The sequence below is a fragment of the Eucyclogobius newberryi genome, unplaced genomic scaffold, assembly GCF_026437365.1.
Source record: "Eucyclogobius newberryi isolate DKJ021-1_F unplaced genomic scaffold, fEucNew1.0.hap1 SCAF_19, whole genome shotgun sequence".
Lineage (NCBI taxonomy): Eukaryota > Metazoa > Chordata > Actinopteri > Gobiiformes > Gobiidae > Eucyclogobius > Eucyclogobius newberryi.
In genome coordinates, this window is record NW_027315823.1 from 21967377 (window position 1) to 21993069 (window position 25693).

Below are 25693 nucleotides of genomic sequence, written 5' to 3' on the forward strand. Positions count from 1 at the left end.
CACGGCCACCGCTTTCTTCTGCATTTTCCACTGAAACAAAGAGCCAAATAAATACTCCTAAATGTCAAACAATTCCCAGATGTAATCACACAATCATTGGCTCGCTATTGCACAATTTAAACAGCCTCAAGCCACATAAGCGCTTGCTGGAGCTCTGCAGTGCTCACAATGAACAGCCCATCAAAAATGCAGTGTGCCTTTTGCTGCAGACTATTCATTGGTCTTTCTCTATAAGACTGCAGGTGTGTGATGGGCATGGTGTGCAAAAACTACCACATTACAAATATAATACTAACAATATACAAGCCTATACTATTGTCACATTTACCTGTAGAGAATACTATTCAGAATAAGATATGACCCCACCAACCACCATGCTATACTCTTTAAATAAATTGCATCATCTTTCTCTGCACTGTCCATGGAGCAGTATAGCCGTTAGTTTTTCCTTTTGCTTTTGTTCTGTCGTCACGGCATGAACCATGTAACAACATTATACAGTCTACACATGGAGAGAACGTTCATTATCAAATGTATATGGTCCATAAGCTTATATATATATTCATGGATTTCAGCTTATGGACAACATTTTGGCGACTTTTTCTTATTCAAAAGATAGAAAATGTTGTCTTAAACCTGCAATATGTTATATTTGTGCATTTTTTTTCACTGACAAAAACAATAAACCTTTTTTTGTCTGATTGTGATTTTGATTCTGATTCTAACCACAATGGAAACGATCCTCAAACCTCATCATTCTAAAACAAATAGACGAACAACTTCACATTTATCTGATTGGCTCATCCATCTCCTTGTTTGTTTGTTTGTTTGTTTGTTTGTTTTTAAGGAAATATTCCCTTCTTCGCAGTTTTTTTTTAAAAGTTTTTTATTTATTCAGCCGTTCTTTTGTCTTGGCCTATTTAATTGTTGCATTTTAGGCTCTCAACTCAACAGTTTGTAGAGCGCAGTTTGCAGCGCCGTTATTATAGGCTGCATATGGGACCTGGACGAGGACGCGCCGACGAGAGCGCGCTCGGCGGTGCCTCTCCTCCTCCTCCTCGTCCTCCTCCTCGTCCTCGTCCTCCTCCTCCTCCTCCTCCTCTCCTCCTCTCCTTAAGACGCTGGAGACTGATGCTCTGAACACATCTTGTCCTGGAGAGTACGGAGCGAGCAAGTTGGACTACTTCTCCTCCTGCCACATGCCCGGAGTCGCATTTCAAAGGACGCATCACGCACCGCAGAGTGAAACCAGGTACGACGCGTTAACTCATTATAATCTTTTCTTCTATTGCTTTATCATCACGTTTGGCCGCTGTGGTGCTGAAACACACCCAGGGGCACTTACAATGTATTTTACAGCGGGGGGTTTTCGCAGACTCACCCCCAGAAACATATTATTTGCCAATTTACGCTCATTTCTTTCCACCAAACGCTGCAAAATGTTCCAAAAGTTTCCTCTTGATGAGCTGAAATACGCAATACACTTCATGGATTTTTTAGTCACCCAGGATAATCGCAGTAACTTTTAGGACGGCGCTGTTTTTTTTTTTGTTTCCCCACGTTCTGCCTCGAAATGTGCGGGACAAAGAGGCTTCATTGAGCTGGTTGTGTGGGGAATGATTGCAGTGATTATCTGCTATTATCTTCCTCTCTGACAGCTCATTGTTGCTCACTGCACACGAGCCCAGGTTAATAATGGCCAATCATGTAATGGAATTATAGGAGATTGGGAAGTGGAAAGAAAAAGTTGCATTTGCTTTTTTGAAATCGTCCAATTAAAATACATTTTAAAAAAGGAAAAAAAAAAAAAAGAAGAAAATAATATATAATTGGCTTTGATCAGATGGTGTTAATTAACTGAGAGTCAATCAGGAGCTGTAGGCTGCGTGATCCAAACGTAGGACCCCCGCCTGTGCGACCCCGAGCCAAAACGCAGCGGAAAACACTCAGTATTTGGAACATGAAAGACAAGGTAATGCACACGTTGCGCATTTTGTTCAATTGATGTTCAATTAACTGCGATTTGTTAGATTTTAATGATTGGAAACCAAAGTCGAGTATGACCTACTAATATATGCGTTTGAGTTGCTTTTTCTGCTTGTTCGTCATCATTATAACATTGAATATGTGATGAAAAGTGTGCAATATTCCTAACACATTTACTTGAACCTGAAATAAAACACATTTCAGTGGAACACAAGCTGTCCATGGGTTTCAGAGTGATCTCAATTTAGCACTGTTGCCTTGTTCGTTAACAATAATTATCTGTTGAATGGGCAAGATATCACGTCTAAACAATGTGCTGTAACTCTTTCATATATGTTCTCTGTACCAGTGAAGATGGTTTTAAATAAATAGAGGGATAGATAAAAACTGTATTAATCATGCGGGAAATTGTAGTGCAGTCTGTTGCTCGCTTTAAAAAAAAAGATCCATGAAGAGGACCTCATGGGTTAAAACTAAGACAAAATCCAGGCTAAGTCAGGCTGCGTTCACGCCTGCCCTGGTTTGGTCTTGGTTTGAGCCCAGTTTGGTCCTGCTGTAGACTTGATTTGGTCTCTTTTCTAGTCCTGTCTTTACCTTATAGTCAAGGTTTAGTTCCAGTTCAGTCCCAGCTTTCATGAACTCAAGAATGACCAAACCAGGACTAAAACATGACTCGATTTACTCAGAACTCAATTATAACTAAACTTAAAAAACATCTCTAAACACATTTTATTTGACATAACAACACGCTTCTCATTCATATTTTGTTCTAACCAAGATTCCCTACAGTTAAAATGTCCTTTTTTGTCTGCATATTTACATCTTCTCATGGCGTTTTACATCTTATTCTCGCCTCTTTTCGCAAATCCTTTTGTCTAACTCATTCTTTCTGGTCTCCGCGGGACACCTCTCGCTCTGACACTGGTGCTGTTTATGTCTGACGGCTTTTTTGAAACACGCGGCGTCAATGTGGGTGTCTGGAGGAGATTCCCACCCGCTGCTACTCTGAATATTTGGTGTGCGTTTTCAGAACCTGGTTCACTCGAGCAGAAGATAAGGGCCTAGAGGACGTAACCAAGCATCACAGCTGTTGTACCTATAGGACCAAATTACCAGCCGACCTCGGTGTGTCTTCATAATGGCCCACTTGCTGACAGATGGACCTTCCCTTATGTTTGCACCTCACACTAAAAGCTGTAAATGTGTCATCTGTATTGTTTAGAGACAAAGCACGTTCAAACTGCTGGAGTTGAGGTCAGTGATCCTCGAAGAAATGTGCATTATGCTATAAAGGTAACTTTGATAGGTTAGATTTACGATTATTGATGAAAGAAAATGCATAATTTTTCAGAGTTAAGGCCAGTTAGCAGTATATCAACAGTGTGTGTTTGAAACATTTAGGGAACTTTCAAGGTTAAAGATTTAGTGTGTGTGGACTTACATAACGATTTTTGTGGCAGCAAAAGGAAAATCTAGAAGCTGTGTATTTGACTGTCTGAGTTCCTGTGGGCTTTTTGCGCAATGACATTTTGAACTCAAATGTTGTCGTCGTTGTTCTTGCACTACTATTCCCTCAAATAATCTGACAATGCAAATATCACTTGTCTAGAGATCGACCGATGTGTTTTTTTATGGTCGATGCAGATTATTTTAGAATCTACAGCAGCTGATGTCCAATAAGCTCCTTGTCTAATCTTTTGAAGCCACGTGAGGCAGACTTTGATCATTTTCCCAAATTATATCACATAAAATAAACTCAGTGACTGTGTAAACCAAACTGCCCCACATGAGAAAAGTATGATGATAAAAGAATATCCATAACTGCGACAACACAGTCAATATTGGCCTGTGCTGGAGCTTCAAAACCAGTAACAAAAACTGTAATTAATCAAACTTTATTTTAGACTCCAGGTCCCTGTAAAACAATGGAAACATAAGACAAACAAACACAATATGATACAGTTTTACAGTTCACATAAGCAGTTCCTCCAGTGCCTCAAACTGAAGATATCAGGCTATTTTTTTTAAATTAAATTCATTGGTAGCGTCAACATAGCAAATGAGAAAATTGCATTGGTGTCAGATAAAGCTGTCCAGTCCAACAGATTGTACCTGCTATAATCATATTACCGGTGAGTGCACAGGGGCCTTCACAGTGTCCTCCGTGTGACAGGAAAAGCCCCTCACTCTCCTCCTGTTCCTTTGGGGTCTTTGTTTACGGCTTCCTTATGGACCCGCTGGTTGCTACGAGAGATGAAACCGCGGGAGCAGATGGGGATCGGAGTCGCAGCAGGTGAGGCTTAAGGATGAAGTAACAGTGGTTTAAGTCAGGAGGCCAAACGCTGTTAGATCTGGAGTCCTTTCACTGATAATTCACCCACTGGGCTCACACAGGACACATCATCACAGTTATCCCGCCCTCCGTAAGTAGCCTCTTTGCAATTTGGTGCACAGATTACCTATCATGTCATTACCTCCCTCACGCTCTCCATGCGGACTGACTCCTGCTGAAAAGTGAAGAAAATGACACGCTGTTTGTTAGTCCTATTTTCTAAGCCATATATAATCGATAATTGTAGTTATTCAGGTCACAATATAATCGTAGGAGCCACAAAATAATAACCGTGACAATTTTATGAGCAGAATTAAGTATTTTTTGTTCAATGTAGAGCACAATAGAAAAAGAAAAAGATAAATAACTTTTGATGTTGTTTGGTGTTGTTATGATGTTTTTGTCACATTTGATTTGATTTTGTCATTCAGAAAGTTCAGTTTTGTAAAGCCAGTCGCAAGCATGAGGAACAGTAACACATAAGATCATGGGAATGAAAGAAAATTAAAGATTTCACTGTTGTTTGGTTACATTTTCAATAATCATAAGATTGTTTAACACAATTAGTAACACAAACATGTTATATCGTGACATCCCTACTATCTATCTATCTATCTATCTATTCATCTATTATTTACCATGAAATAATTATTCTATCCTGGCTCCTTGGATATAGCATTTAGTCCTGAACTAAATAAGAATCCAATCACATAAATGGAAACGTCCTTTGGAGTTTGCTCATTGTTTGTTCACGTAGTATTATATCTACTTCAGAAATCTATCTACTCTCTTTAGCTCATAAGCTTTACTTCTTGTGGTGATTTCCACAACAACCACTGCAAATCAACCGCACATTGCCTTGATTGTGTTTCTCTTTTCACATCGACCGGGGATTTGAACTGATTTCAAAATGTTTTTGTTGGCTCATAAACTTCTCAATATTACACTCCATACTGTGTGAATTTCCCCTGACGTTGCAGATAATTTGATTCTTAGTTTCTTATCGTTTCCAGGGGTTTTTGTTGTTGTTTGTTTAGCTTTATCTGTTCACACTTGTCCTAAATTGGACACAGTTTAGTCCTGATGTGAACGTGGTTTGGTCGTGTTCCCGTCCTTGTTAAGCTCTGATCTAGCGTAGGCTTAGTTTTGAGTTTTAGTCCCAGCTTAGACCCAATTTTGATGTGATGAATGTGCAAGTGTGTGTATTTTATGGCTTGTATAGCTTTAGTATTAACTCTGGTCAAAAGTGTTGCATTTAGTTGCATCATGTCCAGTTGAATCATCTTATCTTTCACACTAGGCCTGTAAAATGCTAGAAATGAAGCCTTTTATAATGTCATAGTATTCACTTCTTAGTTGGTATTCCTTAGTATTCCTTTGGTCCCTGCAGCCGATGCGCTCTGGCTGTTGCTTCAAACAGATATAAAACACTCCCTGGTTGGAGGCTGTTGTTCGCCTTCGTTGTTTAGCAAATACAGACCCACAATCCCACCCCGAGAGCTCCTCAAAGGACCACCTGTTTGCTGCACAAGTGAGGAGTGAGCTCAGAAAGAAGCCCACTGCTGTGTTCAAACCGCCAGCCCGCCTTTTCTTTCACTCCACGCTTCTATTCAGGTCCAGGAGCGCAGATTGGATTGGGATTGATGCACGGCGTCCCTATGGACCAGGTCCTTCTGTTATGCTGGAGAATTGAGTTTGTTGAGTCAGAAGATTGGCTTTTTGGCTGTTTTCATACAGTCGGGTTGTTTGGGATTAATTTTAATTCCACATTTTTTAGGCAACTGAACATAAGTTGTTGTTGATATTAAAAAGTTAAATATGGGAAAAGTTTGAATTCACTCAGCTTTGTTTTGTGCTTAGACCTCTATCATCTAATATCTGCCTTGGTTAGTTTGTTTTGTCGCCTCCTTACATAATGTTTGGAAGCTATTTGGATCTGCAACAAAAGTAATATTATGTAACTCTACACATGGGTCAGCAAATAACAACATTTTCTTGTTTGGGTGTTGATAGAATATTCAGTAATTTATCTATGCAGACTCTTGTCAACTTGACATTTCAATTGTGCCATAACCCTTGTCAATGTTCTCTGGACGCCTTGTTTAGACAAAGTCTGACCGCTGCGGCAGCTTTTTGAGCATGTGTGTTTGCAAACTGCGCAGCTGCCCTGAGTCCCAAAAGGCCGGGCGACATGCTCTGACTTTAAATCCCACTGGAGCTCAGCCTGCTCTTGTCCATTAACTGAACAAAATCACACACCTTCACTGCCTGAAACGACCCGATAGACCAGAGTAAACTCAAGGGTGTGTTAGCAGCAGTACCTCTGAATACACTTTAAGATGTACTTTCACATGAGCAGGCATAAACTATGGTGCACGGCATCAGCAGCAGCTTTCCTCTCTTTTCTATTTGCCCGGCACCGTCTGTCAGTTTGTCTTTTAACCCGCGGGAGAGGGCCATCACAGCTCTATAATCGTGTTCCTCCATGGGATATGTAATGCCAAAATACATTTACAGAGACCTTTCATCATAATGATTTGAAAATTGCATTAAAAGCTCTGCCCCAATCATGAATGACTGTACTACAATACCTTTGGGGTAAATTTGGTTTGTTTTCTATTTAGTTTCATCAAAATGGTAATCCATCGAAATGAAATTCAGGAGCTTCTTGCAAGAAAATAAAAGTAATTTTCCAATCCATGCCTGCTGGAGAGTCTGATCTATGAATACAAACCATTTATGACCAAGCAAGAAGTAGTTTTCCTGTATTTTAATGTTCTCAACCCACTTGAATTTATTCCACGTTGTCGTTTTCTGGGCAGCCATGGCTCATACAGTGACTTTACAGTTACTGGGCTCTATACAGTGTGTGAATAGGCCCAGATGAAGGATGTGCTCTTTCGAATGGCATCGCACAGAAATGAAAGAACGTGAATGAAGACCGGAGAGTTGTGTGTAAAAAATCTCCCGGCCCAGATAAATGGCCCACTCTGAGGCTGAGAGAACTGTCTGTGCAGGTGAGAGATGACGAGGGGGAGCAGGAAGTGGAGCAAATACACTTGGAGGACTTTCAGATTGTAGCAACGCGGGTCGTCCGTAAAAGAGGACAGCAACTTTAAAGTCATTACTGCTCAGTTTATTGTCATCCCATTGAAGAACAGCATTGCCATTGCTAACGTTTGAGCCTTAAGCACCAAGTAACAAGGCGGTAAAGTTTGCTGTACACATCTACGCACAAATCAAACCTTGACTTCATTTATTATAGTTTAAGACAAGAGCTATGGACCTACACACGGCTGTAAAAGAGGTCTGCTGATTTGATCTCCAAATAAGGCCTTTTTCAACTAGATTCTTGTTACAGAAGTGAAACATTTTAGGATTATCACTGAAAAGCCTAATTGCATTGTGTTTTCTCAGCCCACAGGAGGCGTTGTTCCCGGACCATGACTCTCGTTTGGACTGTCCTCTCGATCGCCCTGTTGACCTTTTTGGACCTGTCCCATGGTGCAGACCCAGAGGTTCCTCGTGGCAAAAGGAGGCAGAGCTCGGCAGGAGGGAGTAACACCTTTCAGCACCCTCTACAGGCTCTGCAGGGGTACAGCAGGAGGCATGAACGTCAGAGGCCTCGGGGCACTAAGGCTGGTCCTCTGTTGCACCGGTCTCTTCACCCTCTGGGACAGCCGGAGGACGAGGGACTGGGGCTGGAGGGCATGAGTCCAGTCCGTGTGGAGATGGGACCAGCGAGGGACAGAGACAGAGGAAGAATGAGTCAAAACAACCTGCTCGGGACCAAGAAGGGCAAAGGTCATGGGAATGGACAAGCGCAACACATGGAGCACAGGAGACAAGGCCATAAGGGGAAACAAAGTAAAGGTGTGTTTGCAATTCACACCATACAATACAGTACTTTAATTTACAGTCAGTCATCATAGTTTGATTGTGTATATAAAAGTGACACCTTTTGTATTCAGATCCAGCTTTTATCTGTCGATACCCATGCAGAAACTGAAAATACTATTTCTTTCCTTAGGCCAGTCGAGATCCTGGAAACAATACCCAATTGTAGTTGATACTCAATATCTTGCATAATTCTTTACTGTTGTAGAATTTTAAATTAATATCTGCATTATTTTATGCTATGGTGATGTGAATATCTGGATTCATGGATTGTTTATTGTGTTCAGTAAATTCTCATATTACGTCGGATTGTTAAGCACATGTATTTATCTCTGTTTGGCACTTGTATGTATGTATGTACTTTGTGTTCTATATAAACTATATTTGATTGTCTGTAGACTTCTCCCCAGCTCTGGACCTCAGTGCTTCCCTAAAGGACAGAGATGTTTTTGAGGCCTCCTCAGGCCTGACCCTGCCCAGTGACCCCCCCTCCCCCAGCGGCACCAGTGGCTCTGTTTTCAGCTTGGGCTCCTTTATGGTTACCACGGTTACAAAGGAGCATCCTCCAACGCTGCCCCCGGCCTCCACCAAACCGCAGGTAACCCCATTCCCCTAAAAGTACTCATTACAGGCTACGTCTGTTCTGCCCAGCATGACTCCAGTGTGGGGGAAGCGACGGGAAAATAGACCAGCATTTATGCTGTTCACTTTGCCATAAACCTAATGACAACCTCTATTGTGAGCGTGGCAATGAAAAAGATTCTTTATCTTTACTAAAACTCTGCTGCTGTCATGAAACATGTTCGTGGTTGAGCTCTAGATTTAGTTTTTCAACAGTGGAGTGATGTTTTCAGTCAGTATATCACAATATGGGCAATCCTTGTAAAATCCCAATGCCAGTTTTATGAAGTATAAAATCAAAATTTAGCAAAGTTAGATAAAATAACTAGTAAAAAAAAAAATCATAAACATCATTTGTTTTGACGGAGATGGATAGAGTGCTTGGTATTCAGTTTACAATAGGGCCTTGGTTTGAAGTCCAATAATATTGGACAACTGTGGAAAAATTATCACCCCCTTTTTTCAAGCACAATGGTTTCTTAATTAGTGTTCGATCTTCTGTGGGTGGTTTAATGAGCGGCTGAACTCCAGGTAGCCCTGCAATTAATCCACTGTAATTGATATTTCCATATAGGCCCATTACACTGGTGAGGAAAACACTATTGATCTGTTTTCGGGGGTCTTTTCCTTTAGGACAAATACCACCGACAAAAACATTTGGCTTTCCGAGTATCACCATCGATATACTGACTATTCTAAGTGGAAATCAGGGCTAAACTAGGTCTTAGACTACATCATCACTGCAGTAGTTATAACCAAGAAACTATCCAAAAAACAACCTAAAAATATCAAATTTACTCTAAATCAAGCAATTATAATAACTGTAAAGGACCTTGCGTAACATTAGATTTTTGCAAGGCTAAGCCAATATCCTCTAAGAGAGCCAACTCCTCTAAGAAAGAGCAGTCTTTGCATGGCCTGTGCTCACATTTTCCCTATTTGAATATGTAAGTTTGATTGTGTCATTGATCGTGGTTAGACAGCCACTTTTCTACCAGTCACAGTATGCTACACCTCAAGAATGAGAGAGGACTTTACTTTTATACAGTAATTACAGAGATGTGGTGCATCAGTGTGCCTAAAACAAACAGATGAAATAGAAGTATAAACGTGTATTCTAAGTAAATATGTGCATAGAGCGCGTTCAGTGTGAATAATTGTTTCCCTTGTTTATACAAATGTTGTAATTGTTGGCTGTAATTATCTCGAGGAATTTGTTTAAGTGCACACAACATTTTTGAGTTAAGGAGCTTTGACATTGCTATTGCCTCCACAATTTGTTTTCATATACATTAAACATGACTCCTATCAAACTCACATCTGAACGGGATCAATCTCTGCTCAATCTTTCATCATCTCATTACAAAAACTTTAAGATTTGTGGTACATAGTAAGCCTATTTTTTATTTTTATTTTCTCTTATAGCTTTTTTTTTTTTTTATCCTGTAGCAGATTTGAATTGTTTTTCTTTTTCACTTACATCGGTTGTTATATCATTGTTCATTGTTTTATGTTGCACAGAATCACCAAAGCAAGTTCTGTTTGTGAATTCTGGTCATTGACAATGGCAATAAACCTTTTCTAATTCAGATTCTGATTCTAATATATAATTTCACATTCCAATCACAGCCCTGTCATGTAAATGCAGAAAACAAACACGCATCAAAAGCTATTTGATATAAAGATTATGTATCTGCATAAATACATGTGTACGCTGTTGTTATTGTCCCATAAACCATCAGTTACATGTGTTTCCCCATCAGAGATCAGGAAAAGGCAAGGGCCAGGGAGACGTCATGCCCACTCTGGACATGGCTCTTTTTGACTGGACGGACTATGAAGACATGAAGCCAGACACGTGGCCATCCTCAAATAAAAAAGGTAGGTTCTCTATCGATTTTGATATCATGGTATTTTAAACGCAATAGTTTAAGCATTTAGACGATTTGGAATCATTGTGAGACAGAGCCAACTGTGTGTCAGTCAGTAAAGAAACATTAGTGTAAAGTAGGACTGTCATGTCATTGCTATGCTGTCAACAATGTAATTATTAGTCATTGATTTTCTCACTTTCTGGTTCTGCAGACAAGAGACGGACTAAAAACCTCAGTAATGGAACTGTTTCTTCAGATTTGGTTGAGCCATGTGACCATCACTTGGACTGTCTTCCAGGTCAGTGTCTTTAAGCACTTTGTAATGACTATAATGTTTGTAAGGAAGACAGGGCTTTCCAGTGACAGTGTTCTGTGTTTTGTGTTTGCTCCAATCAAGGTTCTTGTTGTGACCTTCGGCAGCACGAGTGTAAAGTACACAACCGAGGCCTCAACAACAAATGCTACGACGACTGCATGTGTGAGGAAGGTCAGCCGCTCAAGACTTTATTTCGTCGTCACTCGTGAATCTTACCTGCTTAGAGGCATTTTAAAACGCTTATTTAAGACGTTAAACTCAGCACTTTTAAAAGCAAACACTCCGATTACATTTCCATAATGTAAAGAGAGGGCCCTGTGGAGGTGGAAAAGCACTAAATATATATATTTATATTTTTATATATATATATATATATATATATATATATATATATATATGTATATATATATATATATATATATATATATATATATATATATATATAAACTATACCGACCATTCGCTGTTGTTCAATGACATTTGATTTAATTATTAGAAGAATGGACAGTCCTTTACTCTAATGACTGGAACATGCAGATAAATTAGAGAATGTGAAATTAACTGGTAAACTGAGACGTGATGCAGTAATGTAAAGGCACATTATGTAACTTTTCTATGGAGATGTTATTGCCATGCTAAGAATGTTCCAGAGTATGGCATAAAACCTAAACACCTGCAATTGAATAACAAGAGCGTACAGTATACTAATTCAATAACATCTCCACGGAGACAAACAGGTGACGGACCACCACCCAAAAAGTGACATAGTGCACCTTTAAACTAAATACAGTGCTTTGTTAATATCATTTTTTCATTTTCATTCATATTTGTTGCCTCATCCAGCGATTATCTAAATGACCGTAACTCTGTTTTCATGCAGGGCTGCGATGCTATGCCAAGTTCCACCGGAAGAGGCGCGTGACCCGGCGAAGGGGGCGCTGTGTGGTCCCAGAATCTGTCAACAGTGACCAGGGAGGCTTCATCACCATCTGAGCAATAAACACACTGAACAAGAACCATGCAGAATATTAAATAAGACAAGAGGGACATGACATCATCCAAACGAACTGACCAATGTCCCGGGGTTTGATATCTCCAAGTCAAACATCAGATTTTACGAATAAATGTTTAAGTTCGACTGCCTACATCTTGACTGTTGTCCTCTCCAGACATAATACGTTTGTTTTTATTTACTTGAATGCACAACACCTTTTTGTCGAGGTATCTCATCTGCTAACTTTGATTTATTCATTTTAGAATGTGTCGGATTGCTGTATTGTACATAAACCCATTGGCCCCTGCTACTTTTTTATTGAGACAAAGTACTTGTACATGTACTAAATGTTAGTATAAGACGCTTGTTTGACTCTACATTTTAAAATATGTGTAAACTCTATTTATTATTTATGTTGGACTGAGCTGTATTTCTACATTTTAGTTTTTGTTATTAAAAAACAGATTAGAACTGTGATGTTTTTGATTCTCCAGAGATGCAGGAAAGTAATTACAGTTTCTATACGTCTTATTTTGTGAGTCTTTGAGTCTAAAAATAAAACAAAGGTATAGTAAAATACATTACATTAATTATACATTTATGTGTGCAGGTGGAGGCAAGTTGAAGGTAGTTTGCAGACATAGCAGCTCATTTACTGTAATGTTTTGATATGTTGACTTTATAAAAAAGTGTGAAACATAATAGGAAGTTATGAAATAAGAGAATATTTGTTTTCCCTGGAAATCGCAGTGCACAGCAGCAGTACAACAAGCAAGCCAAAATAGTAACAATGAAACTCATCACAGACAGGAAACATGTGAGCATTTTTAACTTTCACATCTAATTCATGAATATTATTAGCATAAAAATTCCATCTTGTCACAGAGACCAGTTGATAATGACAAAACTGTCAGGATCCACCTTCAAATCTTTCATCAGCTCATTTCTGGCAACGAGACTCTTAATGTGACCCAAGAATAGAACAATGAAGAGGAGATACAGGAGAATATGATTGAATTAATTAAAAAAAATATCTGTTTACTGCAGAGAGGTTGTAGCATCATGCAAATTGTTGAATGTCTGTCCAACGCTCTGAGACCCACTTACCTCCCGATGAGCTGTCCTTGCATACAAAGATTTCTTTATTTTGTGATAGTCCCCTCTGCATGACAGACAGTGATATATTCAAAATGGAGATGAGTCAAAGTAGGATCTGCAAACTTTACGCAGAAACTTTCCCCAAAATATATCCAGACATTTTAATAAGCAAATGTATTCAATTATACTTTTGTTTTGTTTTATTCCACACAGCGCAGGCAGGCACAGTAACATGGTGCATGAGTATTAAGTTTACAAACCAACTGCTGGTTCTCCAAATGTCAAAAGAAGAGGGACAAGTTGTTGAATGTGGCGGGCTCTAGACATTTAAGCTATATTAAGACAATAACTGTGATAACTCCATCTGACTTTCAGTTTGTATCAATCGCAGCGGCGTTAAGAAAGAAACATCACAAGGGGCTTTCCAGACAGACTCCATCTCTTCTTCTCTTTACTTTTGAACTTAAAATATATACAAACCGCTATAAGCATATGACTCTTCTGCTTTGCAACAATAATACCAGTTATTGCAGTTGCTGAGCCCATGACCGAGGACAGTATGTTAGAGGAACTGGGCTCCCTAATGTCATTATTCCTACTGAGGACAAAGTATAAATCAACAGTCAATACAAAGTCCTGTCAATGACTCTGATTTACTGTAATAAGCCTGTTGTACTCTGAGGACTGTCCCTGATCCTGCTGAACAAGACTTCACCATTTTCTTCTCTTGGCTGTTGGGTAACTACTGATCAATCACAACACAGAGAGGGATTATAATGAATTGCTTTCTTTGAGGGAAAAACAAAACATGTTCTCTAATGTAAATAGGCAAGGCAAGTTTATTTGTAGAGCACTTTTCATACACAAGGCAATTCAAAGTGCTTCACACAGCAGGAAAAATGCATTCAAAACACAAAGAAATTACAGAAATACAATAAAATTAACTAAATAAAAAATTTAAAAAACACCAAATATCACTCTTTAATTACACAATTCATCAACTGTGGCATCAATGACAAAGTGGGACATTTCCTAAGTAACCTTGGCTCCAGGTGGTCAAACTATTCCCTCATGAAACCACAGGTCAAATACAATTAAAACAAACAATTAGAACTATTAAACCCCTTCTCTCCTCCTGTTCTGACCACACCAGCCTGCTTTATTAATAACGGTCATACACTCGGCGGCACGCGGGACACGCAGTAGTGGGAGGGGCCGGGTGAGAGGGGGCAGTCACATGGTCCGGGTCAGGCTGCTGTCACATGGCTTGTGTTTGCAGCCTGATATCAGAGGATGAAGGAGGAGTTTAGGCTTGAAGGAGTTTTGTGAAAGAAAAAGGTTTCTCGTTTCTTGATGTAGACGGCAAAAGTTTACAACTGTGTGAGTCGGATCAGAGCAGTGTGTTTCCACTTGACGTCTTGGCATGGAAATCCCAGCTATTAATCTAAAGGTAAGGATGGTGCACGTGAGCTAAAGACTTGCCCCACTGAGTCACAAAGTAGCATTATGCAAGGAACTACTTTGTTCTGATCTGTTTGTGGATATATAGTGTTAGTGATGGATGGAACGTCAAAGCCACGTTCTTTGTCAAATGTGGATCCTACACGTCCTGCTTTTGGTTCCAACAATCAAAGCACTTTTGGAACTAGATAACAGACTCATGGAAAAGCACTACTCTGATGAAACCCGGGATGTTTCAGATGTAAAGGCTTGAATAGTGGGTAGACAGGCCGACTTCAACCCATATTTTGGAGAAGTTTCATTCCTTTGTCCATTACATTACATTACAAGCACATTTTAAACCAGTTCTAACCCAGACCCATCTAACGGACTAATTATTTTATTTTAATTTTAATTTAATTATCTTTATGGACTGACTGTGAGCCTAATTATGATTGTAATTGGCCATTATTATAGCATTGGACTATGGTGGTTTTAAGAGTAGCCTAATGACATAATTTAACATTCCTCAGTGTTTGTTTTAATTTGCCCTAAACTTGAAATGTTATTGGTGTTTGCTATTTTAAAGTTGGGCCAATAACAACTATAACAACAACAACAACAAGTCCTAAATCATAGGGCCAAAGTTGTGCCAGTCGAATTTTAAATCATGATGTGATTTGGGCTTCTGAGTGCTAAGCCAAACTATTTCATATAGTTTGTTTGTTGAGGCGGTTGTTCTACCTGAAAGAACCCCAAATGGGTGATACAAACTGATAAAGTGTCTTTTGTTTTGAAGGCAATAGTACTCGTTCACTGGCTGCTGACAGTATGGTGAGTACTCACACATTTTTCCTCACAAACTTGAGGAATTTCTCTCCTCTGACTTTGACCAACGTGTGCACAAAGACAGACGTTGAATATCAGACGCAGAATTGGACCGACTGTATAACTGTCATAGATAAATCGCTTTTGTGTAGGAATGTCACGATGCGTCACAATTTAACCATTATTCGCGGTTATTGGTAACGCAGACAAACAACCGTAAAGTCATGCATTATCTTTTTGGTCAAATTTTTTTCTACACGATCGACTTGTTTGTGAGCAACTTTACAAAATCCAACTTTCTGAAAGACAAAGGAAGAGAAGAGTAAATGTGACAAAGACATAAGAGACTTATTCCGTGTCCAAAATTGTCATGATTATTATGTTTTTAGTCGATATGATTACCGTATTTTCTGGAGTATAAGTCGCACCAGCCAAAACATGCATGATAGAGAAGAAAAAAACATATAAAAGTTGCACTGGAGTATGAAATGCGGTTGCAAGTGTGAAAATAACAAATAATATCACATATAAGTCACTCCGGAGTATAAGTATCTAAGTATAAATATAAGTATAAGTCGCACCCCGGCCAAACTATGAAAAAACGATGTATGACTTATAGTCCGGAAAATACGGTATATTGTGACTTTTATAATCACGATTGTCAATTAACCAGATCGTCTTGACATCCGTACTCTTGCGCATGTGTTGTTTTCCCACTTTTGCCTAACTTCTGTGTTATAATGTGTTGTAGGGGCTCCATGTCGTGGCTCCCCCATTCATATTCGTGGGGGAACTTCACCGTCTTGGCGATCGGGGTGTGGGCCATCGCGCACAGGGACTCCATTGACGCGGTTCTTATGGTGAGTTTTTTTTTTTTAACCTTGTCGCGGGAGAGACTGCGAACCACGTGAACAACGCCATAACCGATTTTTGTATGTGCGCAAAATCTGGGACAAACCGTGAACATCGCTCCGACAAAGACGTGATCTCGGGTATTTCAACACCGTTAAACCTGCCTATTCATGATTTTCTGCTTCCTCTTTATAGGTTCCATTTTGGAAGACTTTTCAAGACTTTTTAGTTTTGAATTGTTAATTGCAGCGAACACGCCTGTCACAATAATTGACTTGTCTGTCAATATATAATAGCTGGAACATTATATTTATATACTTACAATATTTCTGTTGTAGGACAATATCCAGGCTGTAGAGGGTTTAATACGTAACTTTTAAGGTTAATTATAGACACTAACTAAGTACCAAAGTGTGTCATTCTGCCATTTATTTATAACAACTCATGTCTTTTTAACAGTATCGTACATTTCGAAAAGGGTTCTCTGAAATGTTCCCGCTTTCAGTGACGTAAAGTAGTTAAAAATATTATTGTTTATTGTGATAAACCTTCTGTTGCAATGTATCACACTTTTAAAATGTTTTATTGTGACGACGGCTCTTCAAACTGCTTCGTGAAGTGCTGCAGTAAATCACCTTCACTGCGCACTCAGTTTTGGGCGATAAAATAGTTTGTAGGGCACCTTGGCCGCTCCATCGTGGCTGTAATGTGATTCTAAAGACGAGGGCGTTGTTTTGCGAGCGAGGCATCAAGAGCGAGGGAAAGCGATGGACGCGCACAACCGTTTTCTGTGTCGTCGTCAGGGCTCTATAAAAAGTGTGTTCCCAACGACACATGACCAGCGAGAGAGCGACACACCTCATCAGTGACAATGCTTCTTTGACTTCTTTGTTTCTTTCTTTCTTTCTTTGTGTTCAAATAGGGCTAGTTTTAGTTGCAGCTTTGGGTCACTTAAGGCATAAAGTGTAGAACCTTTTTACATGATTAGAAAGAAGTCAATGTTACTAAATCTTTTTATAGCGCGAATACTTGGTGCGTATGACAGGTTTTTATGATTTTCCTGTATTTGCTGTAAATATATATTAGTTTTGCACCAATCAAGTAACTATTTGTGGAGAAAAGTTGAAAAATACATTGAAAATAACACTCATTCCAAAGGTTATGCATAATTTACACATAATTTACAGAAAAGAAGCAACTAGTTTGACCCTCCAAACATTAATTCAACAAAATAAAGGTGCTCTCATACATTTTTAGTCTAACTTCGGATGAGTTTTGGTAATTTCCTTGTGTGACATCATCGATTACAAACAGGAAGTAAAAAATTTGCAATTCTGGAATAAAATGTGTCTTTTTTTTAAGTAAAATGTTAAATAAATTGATCTTGCATTTTAGTTGAACAACAAGTACAATTAAAAGCTCTTCTACTACCTTGTCTCTTGGAACATGTTTGCATCTCGGCCGGTAAACGTTGTTTACTGTACACTTTTCAGACCATGTCCTGAATGTCACTTTTCTACACATTTTTCTGCACAATTTTCCTACACAGCTTACTGTTCCTGTCCAGTCATTTCCTTCCCACTACTATTATGATCTCTAAGTACTAATCGCTGTCTCTCTTGTCTTCTTCTACAGTTTTTAATGGGGACAGTCGCGACAATATTGACAGACATTGTCCATATTGGGATTTATTACCCCACACACGAGTTGTTGATTTCAGACGTGACTCGTTTCAGCAGCGGCATGGCCATCCTCAACCTGCTGCTCAAACCCGCCTCGGCTTTTTTTGTCTACCAAATGTACAGAGAGCGAGGAGGGGACTACAACGTCAACTTCGGTATGTATATTTCATGCATCTTTTTACAATCGTGAATACACTGCCGCGTCTCACTTTGCTTCCCGACGGTTGGTGCCAAAAATGTGACCCTTAAATTGATTAACATTTGATGTGACCCGAAACATTCTTCAGTGAAATTAGGAAATTAGAGGACCGTGATTCTACTCTATTTTAAGTAGCGATGTGATCTGTATGATCCAAATGGATTTTCTTGCACATCCGCTGACGTACTTTTATGTCATTTTAGAGCAAATCCAGACCAGAAGTTTTGGAAAAATGTCCCTCGATTTAGCTAATACTGTTATAAAAATGTGTATTAAGATAATGCCAGGCAAGTTTGTTTGTAGAGCACAATTTGTACTCAAAGTAATTCAAAGTAAGAGGCTTTGTTGCTTAAAAACAACTACGACATACTTATTTTACTCCTACAACTTCTAGATTAGGAATATTCATCTTGTCTTCTGAAGTAGAATAGCTTTTTCTTCTCTATGTAATTACCATGACAAAGACAGAAGTTGCCATGGAAACATTTCAAGGTAATTACATCATCTCTTAGCTATTGTCTGATATAGAAGAAAAACAAAAGTATTTCACTTTCACAATTACTACAATACTACTGCAAAAGCATAACTATGATAAATATACAGCTATGGCTTACTGCTGCTTTTACTAGTCCTGGAAAACGGAGCGATGAAGGCAGAAAAACATGCATTTTTAAAGAATTCTATGACTGCAAATATTGTAGGCTTATTGCCAGCAAAGTCCCATCTATTACAAACGACATTATCACAGACTCTCGGCTCTAAACCACTTGCAGATGATTCCTCGGTCAAACTAATTTGTTACAGTCACAAGACTTTGAAATGCAGGGCTGCTGTTTGGGCAGGAAAGTAAATCGGTTCTCCACGAGTTTATGGTCATTTGTGTGGCTCGCCCCAAACACCGCTTTTACCTGAAGTAAATGCACTATTTATCAGAAAGATTTAACTTAATGCTCCTATGTAGACACAGTTCGTTTAAGTACCCTTGTCCCATTAGGAGAGCTCTCAAAATGAAGCCGAGACCTGGTCCACTGAACCGTTATGCCGCCCTAAATGCACTCCACAACTTTGGATTGGTCTTACATATTTTTCCCCCTCCAATTATGATATATATTTATATATATGTATATATACAAATGTTCTCCGTACTGTGATGGAATAGCAATGCATCCTCCGACTGCGTTTGCCAAAATACGTCCCCTCATTTGGCTGCTGGAGGATAATTGAATATTGATGAAGTCGTACACTCAGTAGGTATATCACAGCCCTTGATTGACTGTGCGGTGGCTGATGTAGGTAGAGATGAGCCGAAGAGCGTTTTAATTGCTGCAGCACAGTCATTATCCCGAGCCCTGCTGTTTGCCGCACTTTAAAAACAAAAAACTAAACATAAAAAGTCGTTAAGTCAAGCGTTTGAATGAGATTTGACTGAAATATGATCCCATTTATAAACAAAACTAAATGTATCTTATGGTTTATGCTGTTCTTGAGTTATTTTATTCATTAGAGGTGGACAATATGTTGAAATTTAGATGATATTGTGAACACTTTTTTATTTATATATATATATATATATATATATATATATATATATATATATATATATATATATATATATATATATATATATATATATATATTTTACAAAAAGGGCTGATTCAAAATAGAAATAAATAAAAAGAGTTTTATGCTCTTAAATGAAAAGAATACAGTCATATTCCTGCCCTTTTGTCATTCATTTTACAGACATTTCACATTTGTCTGATCATTAAACCTGAACTATTATGCTTAAAGACACATTTTAACACATTTCTGTTGGATTGACATAATATCATCTTTAAATAGCGTTATCAAGATATTCCTTCTAGTCAGCATTGCTAATTCTAAGCAATACTATTGGGTCAACTAGATTTTTTAGTGTTCTTTATTTATATTTATTTATAGCCATGTGGTGGTAAATTTATGACCTGGAAAGCACCAAAAGGACATCGTTACTCGTTTTGTCTAATTGTCACACTAAGTCGTTCTGTCTCACGTTATTCATGTCTTCTGTTTTTGTTTTTCTTCTTCCCGCTGGCTGACTTTTGACCTTTCAGACTTTGAGACTTCAATGGACAGCCGATGCACCACGGACAGTGCTGACAGTGCTTTTATTGGCCGTCGCTATTGACTGCCCGGCTATTCTCCCTCCCCTCTTTTCCGTACCATTTCCGTCATCTTCCTTCATCCCCTTGGCTGCTCATTGGCTGTTTCCGGACGTGTTCCCATTCACCCCCACTTTGTATTTTCATTTCAGTGTTTTACATTTGTATCTTATGTTATCTTTTCCCATCTGCCATGATTTGTGCCATTGTACTTTATTTCCTCCTCAGTGTTTTGTTGTATATGTATATGTCAATAGTTGCATCATGCATGTTTTATTCATTTTTCGTACTCTCCTGATGCCCAATTTGTGTTGTGTACTCTACTGTTTTATTGTGTTTATGGTGCACATTCTGCCTAATTAAAGCAGCACATTGTTGACTCTTAATACTCAATGCTTATCTGAAAACATGCAAGAGTTTCTGATATTTGCTAGATCAAGATTTTCCACTTCCAGGGGTTGGAAAACTATTATTATTGTTAGGCCCGAGCGCCACAAGCTGGCGAGAGGCCTATTAATCTCGTAAGGCCGTGCGAAGCACGGCTGCGAAAGTGCGCACGTAGTGCGCACGAAATCGAGCGCGAAGCGCTCGCCCACTTCCAAACACTCACTAACGCACTCCTCCACTCATGCACGCCCCGTGCATACTAATTAGTTGTAGGAAAATGGAACATTACCGTTGTAAACGGGCGAAGCCCGTGCAAAAGTTCGCACTAAACGAGCACTTTACATTGGGATGACGACCGCGAAGCGGTCGTCATCCCCATATAAAGCACTCATTTGCGCTAAGTAGCTCACGAATACGTTCCCCATCTCTTGCATGTTCCGTGCATATAAGCATGTAATGCAAAAATTGAACATTATTACTGTATAGAGGGCCAAAAACACAAAGTGGGCGGAGCCCACTCAAAATTATCGAAAGTACCCGTCAGTGACCAGGGACCCACACCATGAGGTAGGAAAGCGCGAGCGCTTTCCGAAAATGTATAGTTTATGATATTTGAAAAATGGGAAACATTGTTTTCGCATCGGAATATTATTCTTTCTTTCTTTCTTTCTTTCTTTCTTCTTCTCGGGACCAACCCCCCTATTTTTCACCCAGTGAACATTGACGAAAAGTCACAAAAATGTTCACACCTCTAAAAATCGTGCCTCTCTACATTCTGGCTATTTCCCTTTTCTAAAATAAAAAAAATTGGCGCGTCAGCGCCCCCAAATGTACCAAAAATGCATTGAGAGATGGGAAATGACCCAAAAAAAATCTGATCGTAGGATCATGAAATTTGGCGCAGAGGTAGATGGTGACAAGAGAAGTAAAAAATATTATTACGGCAACGCCGTCCGCCCAACCAAATGTCGGCCATATTGCTTCAAAAATGGCTAAACATGACTTCGGAGTTTTTCCAAACGTCGTACTTTTACGAACTCCTCCCAGGGCGTTGGCCCTAAAAAGCTGAAATTTGGTGAAAATGCTACTGAGGAGTGGGACATCAAAAGTTATCCAAATTACATTGATACCTCTCACGGTCTCTGTGCGGCGAAGCCGCAAACTGTAGCTAGAATTTCAGAAATCTCCCATATTTAAAATTTCTGCCGTTTGCGCGGATAAAGTCCGAATTGCGTCAAATTAGAATCAGTTGTTAAACTCTTTGCCCTAAACCTACTTGAAGTGAAATAAATTCATTTGGCGCCACAGCGCCCCCTACAGATTTTATATGGAGGTTAAATGTTTAGTTTTGCGAAATTATATGAAATTTGACACACAAGTCAATTTTAGCATCCCCATCAAAAAAGTCAATGAGACCCATGTCATAATTGTTATGGCGTTGCCGTAACGATGACCGAAACCTCCCATGTTATTCCAATGGGGCCAGAACATGTTTACACTTTAGACTTTCACAAACTCCTCCCAGGGCGTCAGCCCTATTAACCTGAAATTTGGTGAGACTCATCTTCAGGACCATCAAAAGTTATCCACATTTTCATTCAAAGAGTCACGGTGTCTGTGCGGCAAAGCCGCACATTTTGCCAAGAATTCAAAATAAAATTGCTTTTTGATGGTAAAACAAAGGGGAGAAGATGTGACAGCGTCACAGATTCAGCAGTAGGCGTGATAAAAGGACAATTGGTGGCGCGTTAGCGCCCCCTCCTCTTGCGGCGTGGCGGCGGTGTGGCGGCGGCGTGGCGAGGGCCGATCATTGCCGCTTGCGGCTATATTTATTATTATTATCATCATTATTATTATTATACTTTATGCTAGGATATGTACTTGCAACAAGGACAATCACTGCACAATTCCATGTCTAATTTGGTCAGCATTCTTAATTGTACCAAATTAAGATATATATATATATATATATATTTATATATATTTATATTTATATATATATATAATATATATATATATATATATAATTTTTTTTCTTTTTTTTTTTTTTTCTAGTTTATTCCCACTTTATACAAACAGATATACAACATACAGTCATTGATTGTCGGATGCTCTAAAAATGTACGTGCGCAAACAAACTTTAAATAATATAGTGGTGAATAAATAAATCCTTGGTTTCCCCTGCATAGAAACATTTTAAAGTTGTTTTGCTGAACTCTCCACTCACACATAATGGCCTACATCTGATTCAACTGAGCCACTTCCTTAAACACGATGTACAACACTTGCATATCACTTTTCTTGATGCTTTTTGGAGCTTTCAGATCTCTGTTGGTGATCATTGTAGGTGGTAAAGGTTAATTATTATTATTAGTTAGAAATGATCCTACCTACTTCTCATTTTCTGATTTTTTTGCACTTGAATGTTTGAGTTGTTTTTAGGTTTACCTTTAATCAGTGGCTGAAAGTAACTAAGTGCAAAAGTAAAAGTACTTAAATAAAGTACAGGTACCTAAACAGTACATTTTACAGTGGATACCTTTTACTTTTACTTCACTACATTTGAGAGCTAGTAACTGTCCTTTCTACATTTTTAGCTGGACTGAAAAGTGGAAAGTATTTTTCACTTGGTTTGAAGAGTTATATTTAACATGTGGTGACAATCTGCTGAAAGTTTTTGAGTTCAAGCCCGAGCGAAAACTTTAGAAATTGATTCAAACTGAACCAAAGATCCGCACAATTCTTATATAAAATAACCACATTTAACGTGCAATTCTTTGACTCTTAAAATACATTTTGTAACAGGTACTTCAGTACTTTTACTTAAGTATATATATTTTTTTAAGTAAGAACTTCTTTCACCACTGCTTTTATCCAAATGTTTAAATGTCAGTAAAATAAACTGATGTGTATTTTGGCGTCTCTCTCAGTCTTTAAGCCTTAGAAGTATTGACTCAAGTGATGATAATAAGCCAGGTATGTCTGTCACAGTCGGGTCCTGTTGAGGTAAGAGTGGGAAAAGCCTTTGAACTTTTGAAAACGCATAATCTGTATTCTAACCATGCCAGCGCCAAGGTTGTTCCTGGTAGAGAGACTCCTAATTTATGTCAGAAAAGGCACTGAAACCATTATGAACCTTTAGATTATACATACATACATACATACATACATACATACATACATACATACATACATACATACATACATACATACATACATACATACATACATACATACATACATACATACATACATACATACATACAGCGGTTCACCTGTGATATTTCACAGTTCCTGTTTTGCTGACAGTGTGTGCTTTTTGGTTTTCTCCATATTTTGGAGAAGCAGAAGTCAATAATGATGTCAACAGGGACTTTTGCCTTGTGCTTTGCAGGTTTCCCCACGGTATCGAGGAACCGAGATGCCTACCAGTCCATAGACCAGCAGGACCAAGAGGCAGCAAGTCCAGCCAATCCCTTCAACCAGGCTGAAGACAAACCCGCCCGGGCATACTAGATATGTTTACAGTACATACATCACCCTTTGAGCAGTCTCTTTTCTGTGTACTGCTGGTTCAATTCTGTTACTTTGTTTCATCCAAGTGCTGATGTTTAAGCTAAAAGGGGCGGACGTTTCCTATTGAGAAGCACCGATTCACTGCTAAAGAAGATACACTGGTCAGGACGATAGTTACATTTTCAAATTGTTGTGTCACAATTGTTTAGAGTTATATTTGTATTTCTCTGATTTTTTACGGTACAACTTTACTGTAAGCACTACCCAAAGTTCTATATTTTGGTTCTGTGCTTTAGACCTACAAAATGTGACTTAAACTTCACTTTTTCTGGTACGGTATTCGTAAAACATATTTACTTAAACGAGACTTAACTTTCTAAATTGTGGAAAGAGGGTGAACAATCAAATGCCTGAATAGTATATTACAGCCATCCTCATGTTTTGCACAAGTTAAAACAGTATTTAAGCAAAACAAAGACTGTTAATTCTAAAGCACGCACATTGTTCTACTACACTAAACAAATATTGTTGAATATAGCACATAATGCACATTGACTGCTTCTGTTCAAGCTGAAGTGAAGTTATTTTCTATTGTATGTTGTGTCCTTGGTTGAATAATTCTTGCTGGAGCATCTGTGTGTGGTGCAAGTCCCTTATATTACATTATACCTGTTGATGTTCTGTATGGATGAATAAAAAATATATGCCAGAAGCTGTTTTGCACACTTCCCTAATCATACTTACTATATTGTATCGTATTGGAAATAATAGGCCTAATCTCTTATTTTGATTATATCTATATTTTTCTTTTAAATAATCTCCAACCCAATAACATGATGAAGATTTTCCAAAATCATTAAACAAAAATTAAAGAAAAAGTCGTCTTAGAGTTGAAATCATATTTGTATGAATTAGTCCTTATACTCTAGCCTACTTTTAAATTCCCATGGGCACCTAAACAGACTACACAGCATCTCCTATAGCTATACCATTTGGACATTACAGTAACAATTGGTGCACAGAAGAAGTGCACAGAAGCAGCTGTCTCGCCTCATCCCAAAGGTGATGCATGACTTAATTATAAGGACCATTAAACCGCTTTAGAGCTCCCTCAGTTTTACTCACTCAATCAATACGTATTGCCGAATTAGGCCTCAAAAAGTGCAATAGTGACCACTTGCTTCACAAACCAAGCTGCAGTGCGTGACCAATGATTGATCCACGCACCGCGCTGAGCCCCGGTGCGCGCGGAGCCGGAGGGCGAAGAGGCAGCGCGCGGTGACCGGGGTGAAGGTGCGGGCGCCTGGTGGGACAGCTCCGTATGGCCGACCCAGTGACAATAAGTTGTTGATTAATATGTAGCTGCCGGTTTTTTTTCTGCCTCCTCCACTTCCTCCTCCTCCTCCTCCTCCTCTTCCTCCTCCTCTTCCTCAGCGCGCACCTTCTCTGACACATCCACGCGCCCCTGATTCCTCTGAGCCAAGGACACGCTCGTGCGCCATTGTCGGTGCGTGCAATAAAAGGGAACTC

General features: G+C 39.0%; 2 protein-coding genes across 4 annotated transcripts; both read left to right on the forward strand.

The window, feature by feature from the left end:
• Positions 1-7728: 7728 nt before the first annotated feature.
• Positions 7729-12173, forward strand: draxina (dorsal inhibitory axon guidance protein a). 2 transcript variants are annotated; one of them, XM_072452162.1, is made up of 6 exons: positions 7729-8191; positions 8614-8813; positions 10600-10717; positions 10922-11008; positions 11108-11197; positions 11907-12173. In XM_072452162.1, the coding sequence occupies exons 1-6, from the start codon at positions 7762-7764 to the stop codon at positions 12017-12019; spliced, it is 1038 nt and encodes a 345-aa protein (XP_072308263.1). In that variant the 5' UTR covers positions 7729-7761; the 3' UTR covers positions 12020-12173. The 2 variants fall into 2 exon arrangements, with proteins under 2 accessions (XP_072308263.1, XP_072308264.1); XM_072452163.1 differs by having other exon boundaries at positions 8626-8813.
• Positions 12174-14391: 2218 nt separating this feature from the next.
• Positions 14392-24870, forward strand: agtrap (angiotensin II receptor-associated protein). 2 transcript variants are annotated; one of them, XM_072452164.1, is made up of 5 exons: positions 14392-14568; positions 15358-15392; positions 16138-16246; positions 17874-18075; positions 24042-24870. In XM_072452164.1, exons 1-5 carry the CDS (start codon positions 14542-14544, stop codon positions 24161-24163), a joined length of 495 nt encoding a protein of 164 aa, XP_072308265.1. In that variant the 5' UTR covers positions 14392-14541; the 3' UTR covers positions 24164-24870. The 2 variants fall into 2 exon arrangements, with proteins under 2 accessions (XP_072308265.1, XP_072308266.1); XM_072452165.1 differs by lacking the exon at positions 24042-24870 and adding an exon at positions 20213-20667.
• Positions 24871-25693: the final 823 nt, after the last annotated feature.

Bases quoted from the DNA above. Each gene is read 5' to 3' on its own strand.
- draxina (XM_072452162.1), top strand. From the start codon at position 7,762: ATGACTCTCGTTTGGACTGTCCTCTCGATCGCCCTGTTGACCTTTTTG. The intron at 8,814-10,599 runs GTAACCCCATTC...TTTCCCCATCAG, and splicing joins CGGCCTCCACCAAACCGCAG to AGATCAGGAAAAGGCAAGGG. The intron at 11,009-11,107 runs GTCAGTGTCTTT...GCTCCAATCAAG, and splicing joins TCACTTGGACTGTCTTCCAG to GTTCTTGTTGTGACCTTCGG.
- agtrap (XM_072452164.1), top strand. From the start codon at position 14,542: ATGGAAATCCCAGCTATTAATCTAAAG. The intron at 15,393-16,137 runs GTGAGTACTCAC...AATGTGTTGTAG, and splicing joins CACTGGCTGCTGACAGTATG to GGGCTCCATGTCGTGGCTCC. The intron at 16,247-17,873 runs GTGAGTTTTTTT...CTTCTTCTACAG, and splicing joins CCATTGACGCGGTTCTTATG to TTTTTAATGGGGACAGTCGC.